Source organism: Pezoporus wallicus, unplaced genomic scaffold (genome assembly GCF_028554395.1).
Source record: "Pezoporus wallicus isolate ANWC-B61680 ecotype Strahan unplaced genomic scaffold, APGP_CSIRO_Pwel_v1 contig_7722, whole genome shotgun sequence".
NCBI classification, from domain to species: Eukaryota; Metazoa; Chordata; class Aves; order Psittaciformes; family Psittacidae; genus Pezoporus; species Pezoporus wallicus.
In genome coordinates this window covers 1,649,554-1,661,971 of record NW_026635420.1, presented here as the reverse complement: position 1 = coordinate 1,661,971, position 12,418 = coordinate 1,649,554, and the positions used below count along the sequence as shown (strand labels likewise).

The window sequence follows — 12,418 nt, the reverse complement described above, 5'->3', positions numbered from 1 at the left end:
GAGTACACTGCAATAATAAAATTAGCAATTAGTAATTAGGTAAGAACAATTTTTTATCGTTGTTAAAGCAAATGACACATTGACTTGGAAATAACAAGAAAGGACTCACTAAAGAAGGCCTCCATTTAATAATAAAATTACTCAAGAAAATCAGGAAAATAAGATTAGAACATTGTTCATTCTAATTTCATCATTCATTGTTCACTCTAATTTACATCTTTAGATGTAAAGAAAGCATTATCATTTCTCCTTTTAAACAGGGGTTACATTTTCATTACTTTAAACTTGTTAGGCAGGTTAATTTTTCCCTATCAGGGAAAAAAACCCACAAAACAAAACACAAAAACCCTGAACCAAAGTACAAACCAGGAAGTATCACAGTAGCTTAAAGACAACTCTGATACCAATACTTTCTTTTCCACTGAACGCCAAAGCTAACAACTGAAAGGCATTTTTCCAAGCCAGGTTTTCAATATTAGCCCCAGCAAAAGGCTACAGATAAAAATAACTTGTGACTACCAACTACCAACAACCAACTAGTTACTACTAGTAACTCTTGAGTTAGTTTTTTTCAGCCAAATGTTGAATTCAACAAAAACATGTTCACTTTTAGATCTGTCCCGTAGCAGCAATACATAATTTACTTGTGCAATCCAGTTGTGACTTACATTAACACAGTCTAAAAACTTACTGGGCTCTGATAATCTCAAACTCTTTGATATTCATTGAAGTAATTTGTTTTTGTTTCTCCAAATCAAATGATGTTTTCTTTAATTTTCCAACAAGCAAAGCAATAAAATTATCCTTTTCTGCTACAGCTTGCTCCATTTCAGCTAAGTGGAGAAAATGATTGTTGTTGGAAAGTGATGAAGTCTTTTTTGCTAAATCCTGTAAAAGAGGACAAATGCATGTGGTAATATTTTAAGCTTTAAATCAAAGCTAAGCATTACTGATGCATTTTGAACTTATTCCTGAATATATTCAGGCATTAATATCTAACGTATTTATTTACTGAGATGTGTTTCTTAGTCCACAGAGAAAGCAGTCACTCTGGTTTGAAAAGAGCTTTGTGAATTTAATGATCCTCAGAATAACCAGTTAAATACAGGTTTCACCATATTATAAAGCGTCAAGAAAAAATTTGTATTGAAATGGTTAGTTTAATATAAGAACAGACTGAATGAAGAGACAAATAATATACTTTTCTCTCCTAGAAGTCTCCATAAATTAGGTTGATATGAAAAATGCTCATATATACTGAGGTGGTAACTTTTTTTACACGTGATTTCTAATCCATTTCTTATGAATTTTCTCAAGAATACTACAATAATTCTGTATCCACCACCCGTTTATTTCTCCTGTCATTATTCATTACTTACTTTTGACTGCAAAAGTGTTCTTTTAGTCAACAATTTTAAAAATTTGGGAACAATTTACTGATCACACTTACCAAAGCAGTCTGTTTGAATTTATTAAGGGAATTGTCAGCATACAAATTTAACTTCTCGTGTAGAACTCCAAGATCTTCCTCATGCTTCTTTGCTATTTCTTCTTGTTCCTGTTTGTTCAAAATAACAGTATAATTCTACTGATGTACACTATTCCAGAAAGCCATGAAACTACAGTACCTTCACGTTGATTCATCACTCATTGTTCAGTATCGCTCCCCAAATTTTCCTTTAATTCTGGCAGTTTTAAAATTATTTTCTTCTTGCTATAATCACAGAATCATAGAATAGTTAGGGTTGGAAAGGACCATAAGATCATTTAGTTCCAACTCCCCTGCCATGAGCAGGGACACCTCACACTAAACCATGTCACCCAAGGCTCTGTCCAACCTGGCCTTGAACACCATCAGGGATGGAGCATTCACAATTTCCTTGGGCAACCCATTCCAGTGCCTCACCACCCTCACAGCAAAGAACTTCTTCAACAAAGTAATAAGTAGTATGGTGCAACAGGACAGGACCTGGAGAGCAAAACAGCTGGTGTTGGTCTTCACCAACTATAACGATCAATACTGATAGTGATATCTATATTACATACTTCTCCATTTTATTTACTTTGGAATACAGCATGATCCCATGGATTGTCTGTCTGCTAACACAGAGCACTTATTTTTAGACTGCATCTTCTGGTTTAGTTTGAAACAAAAAAAACTTTGTTTCTCCCAGAAGTAACAGCTACACATGTTAACCAAAGCACATTAAGTGAAGATGATTCTAAGTCTGCTTTATAAGTGTGCTCCTGATACAAACACACTAAAACTGATGCATGTTTAGTCTTGAAGTACCTCTTAGACACAAGGTTTATGCTTTAAGGATATATAAAGTATGCTTAGATACATTGTTTATGCTTTTAAATATGCTTTAATTTAAAATATGCTTTAAGAAGCATATTTTCCATAAATGATGTCTTTCATGTACCTTCGGAATTCACTACAAGATGCAGTCCAGAGATCATTGTTGCAAGTACTGGAAAATTCCATATAACAATACAATAAGTAAACATATTGAAACCACTTCTCACAGCAGCATTTTAGTTTTCTTCCTGTCACGCTGATTTAATTCCTACACAGACATCATATACATAAAGTCCTGACTGAGCAAGCCTCCTATTTTAAGAAGTTAAAAAATTCTACGTGAATTTTCTACATAGGAAGTTACAAATTGTTTCTGCTCTGTTACCTCTGAGGTCAGAAACTTTTTAAGATTTCAGTAGCAATGAGAGAAATGAAGAATCAACTAAAACAGCATAAAAATAGAAGAAATTTTGTGCAAACATTTTAAGTACCTCTCTTGCTTTAGCAAGCCAATGTTGGTATTTTTTTAACACTTCCTCCTTTTGATTTAATCTTGCTTGCATATTTGCAATGGTTTGATGAGCAATTTTTATGGCATGACGGTACTCTGGATCATCTTGTTTGCCCGACTCAGCCACTGTTTTCTCTCTTTCTGATGGTGCAGATAATCGAAGTCTTAGTTCATTTATAACTTTGTCTCTTGATAAAACATTTTGTTCAGCTTTCCACAGAGCAGTTTCCTTTTCTTTTAATTTCTACAACAGAAGGCAATTGTTGCATTTCCAGAATTCAAACACAGCAAAAAGATCTTACTTTTTAAAAATTTACCAGAAGGTTCACCTAACACGAAATATTTTGTTCTGGCTGTATGGGATTACTATTAGATTTTAAAAGTCCCAGAATGTAATTACTGTGCCTTTATGAGTTATCTACTTGGCACAAGACCCTTTACAACTCATTCTGTGTTACCAAATTAAGCTGGTGTTTTTCAAATTTCTTAAGAACCACAAAGTATCTTTTGTAATAGAATTTCAGTTTAGCAACCCACGATAAACGGATTTTTCTTTGCTACTTCTTATATCTAATGTAACACTTGTTAAATTGAATTAATAATTTGTTCCATTGGAAAAAATGTTTCATTTTAGTCACGATGTGATTTACCTTTTCTCAGTGTTAAATAGTTTTAAGGGACTGGACACATCTGAGTGACATTTATAAAAGGATATTTATTATACATAAAAAATTAAAGGGCACAGATATACAAACTTGTCCCTCTATATGATAATTTAAACCTTTAATTACCTCCTCCAGTGATTTGCAGGTTGCCCTGGTTTCCACGATTGTTCGAATATGCTCCTGTATTTTTCTCAAAGCCAACTCAAGCTGCTGTGGAAGGGGTAAACTAGAGTCTGGAACTGACCCAGTAGCCTCTTCTAACTGTACAGAAATATTAACATTTGCGTAATCTGACAGCTCTGCAAAACATGCTTCTAAGTATATTTTTAGTTAATTCATTGCAATTACCTTTAAAGCTGTATTACATGCCTCATTTTGTTGATGATCATACAGGTCTAATTGGCGCTGGAGTTCTACTTCCCTCTGGTCCCAAGCCATTTGCCTTTCTTCATGAAACTGTAACAAATGTTTGATAAGGTGTTTTATTTAGTGAAGATGATGGGAATTTTATAACTAACTCAAACAGGAAAAAAAAGAGATACCAAAATGTAGAACACTCAAGTGTGCCATTAAAAAGAATTAATGGAGCTAAGATACAAACATCTATGCTAAAAACTTACTAGAAGAATCTTTCTTTTTTAAATCACTTAGTAAAATAAGGAATATGCTGTTTTTCTAATAGCATACAGAAATACATACCTTGTTTTGCTGTACAATTTCTTCTTCCAGGTTATTGATTGCACGTTCATATTCAGAAATTATATTCTGCAAATGCTTAACCTCTTCCTTTTGCCTGATTAACTCTCGATTGAGTTTAAGTTCCTGCAGATGGAGTTCCTCCATTTTCATATGCCATTCAATTACCTTATAATGAATAATACATAGTAGTATAATTTACCAAGCCCACAGGACAACTAGATGCAGTTATGCTCTTTGACTTTGAAGGGTTATGTCACTGATCAGACCAACAGGAAGAAAAGACATTCTGCCTTTTTAAACTTCTTCACTTCTCTTGAGTGAGTAGGCACAGAATGACTAAAAAGTGCAGGAGACAACAGGAGAAGGAACAGGTTTCCCATACACTGACATAAATGTATTACAAATAATTTTCAAATTAACTAAGGTAGACCCTGTGCTGGCTGAACACGAAAAGCATGCAAGAAGTCTGGCTGACTTCTAAAACAGCACAAGATTTTCAAAACCATTAAAACTGGAAGTATTCAAAAATGCTAATGTGCTAAGAGTAACAAACATATTCATGTCAAAATGCTCTAGAAGATTCGTTGAAAACTGGCTTAAACATGCCAAGAGCACTACAACCGTTGCTTACATGCAGACATCTTTAGCCATGACAAACATAACCGTATTATATAATATACAGTGATCAGAAGAGTGAGAAAGCCTTAATCAAATTTCAAGGCAACTTTGTTTACAATAGCAAAATATTATGAAGTAGAACTAAAAGAGTGTAACAATATTTCTGACCATGCTGCCTAATTATTGCCTGTGGGTTTATTTAATATGATATGGATTTGTAGAGATTTCAATGCAAGCTCATGGTACAGAGCTTCAGAATGCTACTCTTGAGTTTAATTTAATTTGATTCATAATTTAATTTGATTCATAATTTAATTCAATTTAATATAAGTGGTTTCACAGTTAGCCTCTACTTCCTCTGCCACTTAACTGGGCACAAAAGAAAATTAGTAAAACTGACTGTGCCAACTTTAACAGGGTAAATAACTAATGATGTATTACTTTAAAAAAAAAGAAGAAACAAAAAAGTGATATCTGTCATATTTCTACAAAGTGTATTTTTAAATCATTAATTTCTACATTAAAGAAGATGTTTACGTAACAAGCTGAACTGAAATGCAACTGAAATGCAGATCAAATGAACAAAGTTATTCAAAGTTGTAAAATAGCAAACCTTTTGAGCTCCTCTTGTGTCCTTCAAGGCACTTATTAATTCTTCTAAACTTTTCAGTTTTAACTCCATCTCTAATGCTCTGTTTTCTGCATTTCGACGCTCCTCCTGAGCGTGCTGAACTTCCTCCAGGATCTTCAGTTTGTCATTCTGTAGCTGAATCATTGTTTTAGAGAATTTTTCTTGCTGTGCTAAAGGCAGAGCACCACTAAACTGTCGACGCAAAGACTGAACTGTCTGTTGTAGATGTTTGGTTCTATTTCTTCCTTCCAGTCGAGCAAAATATAAGGCTTGCTCCCTCTCATCAAGCTTCTGCTCTAAACGTACATTATGGATCTCCATCTTCTGTAATTTCAATTTAAGCGTCTCCAATTTGCCTACAGCATCAGATTCATTATTTTGAAGGTATATGATCTGTTGATGTAGTTTTGCAATAACTGTTTTTTCATCTGACTGTGCCTAAGAACAAAATTTACAGAACAAATCTATTTTTCATTTTGAATATGTTAATGCGGTGTATATGCAAATACAAGGCTATTGTTTTTATTATTTTCTATACTCCATGTATTTTACTCCATAGATAAGAGCAATAATTAGCCTCTAAATCCAGCTTTTTATTTTTCCATTATTGTTTCTACAGCCACATTTCAGAATTACCAAAATACCAGGAAATGAGGAAGAAATATATACCTAAACTTACAAGTATGGTAACAAAAACTGACACTAAATGTTGTATTTAGGAACTCAAACCATTCTAGAACAAGAAAATAAATGCCACAAAATTGTTTCAGCTAATAACAAAGCAATGTAATAAGTCTACTGCAAATCTTCAAGATTTACGTGTCATTGCTTGTCTTGTAAAAAAGACCAAACTTTCCCGATATTATATTTAAATAAGATCATGAGCTATTAATCATATGGGAATAAATATCAGCTAAATAACACAGACAAAAAAAAGCTCAGGATATCTAATATATGTACATCTAGAAACGAAAGAAATGAGGAGGGAATAATCAATGTAATACAGAACTCTTGAAAGGGTATGGCTACTACAAGGACCAGCTTGTTAAGATCCTTTCAAAATGCTTTTGCAGTTTCCTAGTTCACTGTAAAATTACTCTATTTTTTCTCACTCCAGGGAAAAAAATTCAAACTGCAGTGGTAATAAGGGTTGCCTCTTACCTGATAATCTAAAATTTGCATCCTAAGGCATTCCACTTCTTTATCTCTGTATTGCTGGCGTGCCTCCAGAGCTTCAACTTGCATTTTTGCCACATCAGACAGTTCTCTTAACCTTGCATGGAAAACAAAATTATTGTGTCACCTGAAACCACTGAATGTCCTATGAAGTTTTTCTACACAGAAGAAAAGATGCTTAGTATGTTTCCTCATATCAAAACATCTGAAGACTTTGCTCTTTTCAGCATACTCCTACATAATACTTGGAGTCCTGGTTTGGAAAATTCTTCTGTATTCTCTATTTCTTCAAAGGACATTTTCCTATAAATTATATAGAAGTTTGCTAGCAGTAATCTACTCCAGAAAAGTAGTGCCCTGTTTTTTACCTCAACTACGTATCTCTGTCCTCTATCTCTCTCCTACTTCAGGACATAAATGCTCAAAAAGTTTCATTCTCAGTTCCTTTCTCTGCTTCCCGAAGTCCCATTACTCATTTTCAGTGTCAAAAATCACTGCAAATATCCCACAGACTTTGCTGTTTTAGCGATACAACAGGATTACATCATTTACTCAAAGACAAATGTCTTTATCAACATAGCTAAAAAAGTCAATTGTTCAATTTATGCATGCAAAGTTAATATCTTTTAAGTAAATGGTACCCCCTGCAGTTTACCTTTAAATTATCTATCAGTAATTCAAAATGAGAATTATTTTCCAACTTCTTTTATGAGTTCTTTATATATTTAAGGAAGGTTGTGTAGCAGAAACAAAAAAAGCCTTAATTCTTAGTTTAAAAATACCAGAAATAAGTGTCTAAGCTCACACTTACCCTATCCAGGCCAGCATTTAATTCCTTGGTGAAATCAAATTTAATCAAACTACTTTCTTCGTAGTCATGAATTAAATGCTTAATATATAATGCCAAAAAAATTAAGCATTAAAAATTATGTTAGAAACACATAAGCATCGTTTGGTTTGTGCATTGGAGGGAAGGAATGCCATCCAGAGGGACCTCGACACGCTTGTGAGGTGGGCTGATGCCAACCTTATGAAGTTTAACCATGCCAAGTGCAAGGCCCTACACCTGGATTTGGGCAATCCCAAGCACAGCTACAGGGCAGAGAAGAGATCCAGAGCAGCCCTACAGAGAAGGACTTGGGGGTGTTGGTTGATGAGAAAATGAACATGAGCCGGCAGTGCACGCTTGCAGCCCAGAAAGCCAACCGTATCCTGGGCTGCATCAAAAGGAGTGTGACCAGCAGGTCGAAGGAGGTGATCCTGCCCCTGCACTGTGCTCTTGTGAGACCTCACCTGGAGTATTGTGTGCAGTTCTGGTGTCCTCAACATAAAAAGGACATGGAACTGTTGGAACAAGTCCAGAGGAGGGCCACGAGGATGATCAGGGGACTGGAGCACCTCCCGTATGAAAAGAGGATGAGAAAGTTGGGGCTGTTCAACCTGGAGAAGAGAAGGCTGTGTGGAGACCTCATAGCAGCCTTCTAGTATCTGAAGGGGGCCTATAAAGACGCTAGGGAGGGACTCTTTATTAGGGACTGTAGTGGTAGGACAAGGGGTAACAGGTTAAAACTTAAACAGGGGAAGTTTAGATTGGATATAAGGAAGAAGTTCTTTACTGTGAGGGTGGTGAGGCACTGGAATGTGTTGCCCAAGGAAGTTACAAATGCTCCATCCCTGGCAGTGTTCAAGGCCGGGTCGGACAGAGCCTTGGGTGACACGGTTTAGTGTGAGGTGTCCCTGCCCATGGCAGGGGACTTGGAACTTTATGATCTTAAGGTCCTTTCCAACCCTAACTATTCTGTGATTATGTAAACCTATATAGCTTAAATTTTTGCATGCTTCCAAACATACTGCATGTGAAATTTATTATATCAACACTTACTTTGATACCTCAGTCTTCAGTTCCATCTCACGCTTTTCTAGGTCCATGATTTGTCGTCTATCTGCATCACTTACTGCCTTACTTACACTCTTTGCCAATTCATCTCTTAATTCCTGTTCCACTTTCTGTGCCTCCAGGTTGATTTTGGTAAGCTTAAAAAAAAAAAAAAAAAAAAGAAAACAAACCAGAAAAAACCAAAATGTATTCTAAGCACACAAATGCTGTCAACCCTGCAAAGAAAAAGCAGTGCCAAAAGCATCTTTTCTTTAGTTGTTAAAAAACACTGTTCAGCTGTGTTGAAAACACAATTTCACTTATTAGGACTGGTAACACAAATATAGGTTATCAGTGCAAAGTGTCATTATAGTGTAGATCTTTTGTTATTTCTAATACAAAAGACTTTCATATTTAAGTGATATTCTTTCAAGCAGCCTGATTTTTCAAATACCAAGTAACCAATGTTTTCAGTCCAAACCAATGAGCATTAAGAAAAGATAGATATCTGAAAAGTGTTAGACAACATGGAGAAGCCTCAGGAATGAATTTAGTAAATATAATTTACAGTGGCAGATTAATCTGATACCACCCCTTAATTAAACCTGGTTTCCTAAACAGAGGAAATAGTGTGATGTATCTTATTACCTGCACTTCACATATCTGAAGCACTAGTATCTGGAAATCTAACAGTTGTGTTGAGCAGATTTATGAGTATCTGAAGGGGGCCTATAGGGATGCTGGAGAGGGACTCTTCAATAGAGACTGCAGTGATAGGACAAGAGGTAATGGGTTAAACAGGGGAAGCTTAGATTGGATATAAGAAGGAAATTCTTTCCTGTTAGGGTGGTGAGGCACAGGAATGGGTTGCCCAGGGAGGTTGTGAATGCTCCATCCCTGGCAGTGTTCAAGACCAGGTTGGACGAGGCCTTGGGTGATATGATTTAGCGTAAGGTGTCCCTGCCCACGACAGGGGGGTTGGAACTAGATGATCTTAAGGTCCTTTCCAACCCTAACGATTCTATGATTCTATGATTCTATGTCTGGTAGATTTTTTCTACTTACCAATTCTTAAACTGATATCACTTACAACTTTCACTGGTTACCTTAGCACAATGTTGTTATATATATACATATAAATATCTCTTTCAAAAAAAAGAAAAAAGCAGTGATGCTGGGTTAGGAGGCACTGACAACAGGAGTGTATGAAACAGAAAACATATGTCCTGGAGCTACAGGAATGAGGAAAAAAAAGGAATACACAGAGAAACTACTAAGAAAAAAATGTGGAGTTCATCAATTCAGGATGAAGGAAGATGCGTAGAGCTAAATATATCAAAAGGTAGATAATATATGCAAAAGAGAAAAAGGAAAATGTGATCTCAGGGTGCATGATCTGAGACACTTCTTAATGAAATAAAAGAACACATGCAATCAAAGTTTTTAACAATACAACACTGCTGCTGAAAAGCTTTATACTTTCAGTTACTCCATGTCCCAAATAAATTAAAATGAAAACCATGTAACAAAACTGTGCTAAAGCCCAGAGAAATGGTAAGTCAGATAACAGCAATGCAAACCAGTTAGGCTAAATTCTAGCAAGGCACAAGCAGGGGGAATGAATACAATCTACCAACATTCCTGTCAACATAACTATTTCTTCTCTTGTGTTTAAATTACAGACCAACACTGGCACAGGAACAAACATGTAAAATTGCTTAAATAAATTTAACTGGAAATTATAATAAAGTTTCCTACTACTACAGAATTTGTGTAACAAATTTCAAATACAAGTAGTTAGGACAAAAAAAATCTGAAAAGATTAAGGCTGATATGACAGGAATACTATAGATCACCAGCTTCAATAGCACACTCTTCTATTCCTGCATTATAGATAATGTTTGGCATGTAACAGAGGACATAACCAGTCTATAACAGAACCATGACACTATCATTTGCAAATGGGATGCAAAGGCCTAACATTTTTTTAATCATTGGTAATTAAGGAAAAGTTAGCAGAAAAGGGATCATATGAATTAGACACAAGAAATAAGAACAAAACTTTTTCTAGCAGTCTGCTGAAAAAGTAGCAAGCTGTTTTACAGAGATGATGTAATGATGCATTTTACAGAGATTAACTAAACTACTGACAAATAAATTATCATATGTACTATGCATGCAGGACTGCAGCTCTTAAAGGCAGCTATATTTTGCATAAGCTTACTTGCCAGTTGTGATACAAATTAATATTTTTTGAAAAGCTCAAGGATATGCTTCTAAGATGTGTGAAATTATGTTGTAAATTCTCAACAGATTTACCTCAGCAAATTTTGTTTCTAATTCAAAATTACGTTCTTCTATTTGCTTTACAGTATTCCTTAACTGTTCATACATTCGTTGTGAATGTTCTGCTCTCTGTCTTTCATTTAGTTCCTTCATTTCCAACATGGTAATTTTCTTAGAAATGGACAAAATCTCACTGTTGGTTACTGCCTTTGTGGCCTTATCCATGGTATTGTCATCCCCTACATTAAAAAAATATTTACATTAGGAAACACACAAACTGATTCAACTATAAAATTATTTGCACCATGAAACAGAATATGAGTTTTGATTTATCTCTGTCAGATAATTTTTACTGTATTACTTCTTTAAACTGGAGACATGGTTATCTTGCCTTATTACGTGTTTGAAAAGTATCTAATTTGAATAAAATATCATTATCAATTAAAAATGGGCATATCTGCAACTATCCTTATTGAGACAGATAAGTATTTTCAGTGTAGCCTTTCATTCTGTCCTGAATTCAACTGGCAAATCTTCAGGAAATTTAATTTAAGATCTGTAAAGGCAGTCGAAGTGGATGAGTTGTTCCTGAATAATGGGACTGTAAACTGTACAGAAAGAAGCCTCATCTATCAAGAAAAAAAATACTGTGCTACAGAGCATGAAACCAGGAAATTCCAGCTTTTAAACCCTTAACCCAAGAAAAATCAACGTGGAACAGTTTACAGAGGAAGAAAAACAAAGTTGGTATTGGTCAAACAGATAAATAAAATGAAACAAACAAAATCACCAAAAAAATTAAGATTGTTAATGACAAATACAAAATAGTTTTGACTGTTCTGTTTAAGATGTATAAAGTTTAAAACATTTTGAGATATTACTTTCATGCAGGACATACCATTTGATTTTTAATGCTGCAAAATAACTTTCATACTTGCCCAGTTTAGTCATCTGTTCCCAAGCCTGTTCTACAGTGTGAAGTTTCTCTTTCGTGATCTCCAATTCCTTATTCAATAAATTTATCTGTGCTTTCAAGGATATATTCTCACACTGTATGACAAAAAAGTTGCAACACAACAGCAAAGTATTTAACTGTAGCAGAATTAGTATCTATAAAATCTTTTCAATTAACAGATTAATGCATAGCCCATAATCTACATACACCACAACAGAAGAGCGTAAGTTTCCCCCCAAGTGTAAAAATGCTAGTCTTTTCTCTCTATGCTGTATCTTACTGCCAACTAGTATTACTGTGAACATTTATCACCAGTGACCGATTCCTAGAGTGTCTAGAATTAGATGAAGAAATCTGTAATATTAAACAGCTTACTAACACTGGGAAAGAAAAAAGTACTTCTGGAAGATATTTCATCCTGCACAGGATACTTCATGTTGCACATAAATACATATCTGATATGGATCATATGCTTCTTTTAGTGCTTTTAAACATCTAATATGATGAAAAACATCAGTTTTGTAAATGTTCCTTCACTCCTCCACACAGAAACAAAAATTTCCACATTAACCAGTAAAGCAAATAGAATAATTCATATTAAGGAAGCCAACTGTATCCTGGGCTGCATCAAAAGGAGTTTGACCAGCAGGTTGAAAGTGATCCTGCCCCTTTATCTGCTCTCGTGAGACCCCACTTGGA

At 35.0% G+C, this 12,418-nt stretch overlaps 1 protein-coding gene across 1 annotated transcript in view; it reads right to left on the bottom strand.

The window, feature by feature from the left end:
* The window catches only part of CEP290 (centrosomal protein 290), a 49,387-nt gene that overhangs the window by 16,717 nt on the left and 20,252 nt on the right, over positions 1 to 12,418 (bottom strand). Inside the window, 11 exon segments of the mRNA XM_057423885.1 lie at positions 692 to 888; positions 1,451 to 1,558; positions 2,794 to 3,057; positions 3,605 to 3,739; positions 3,827 to 3,934; positions 4,178 to 4,342; positions 5,409 to 5,864; positions 6,588 to 6,699; positions 8,485 to 8,636; positions 10,798 to 11,003; positions 11,703 to 11,814. Coding sequence (XP_057279868.1) covers positions 692 to 888; positions 1,451 to 1,558; positions 2,794 to 3,057; positions 3,605 to 3,739; positions 3,827 to 3,934; positions 4,178 to 4,342; positions 5,409 to 5,864; positions 6,588 to 6,699; positions 8,485 to 8,636; positions 10,798 to 11,003; positions 11,703 to 11,814 — 2,015 coding nt within the window.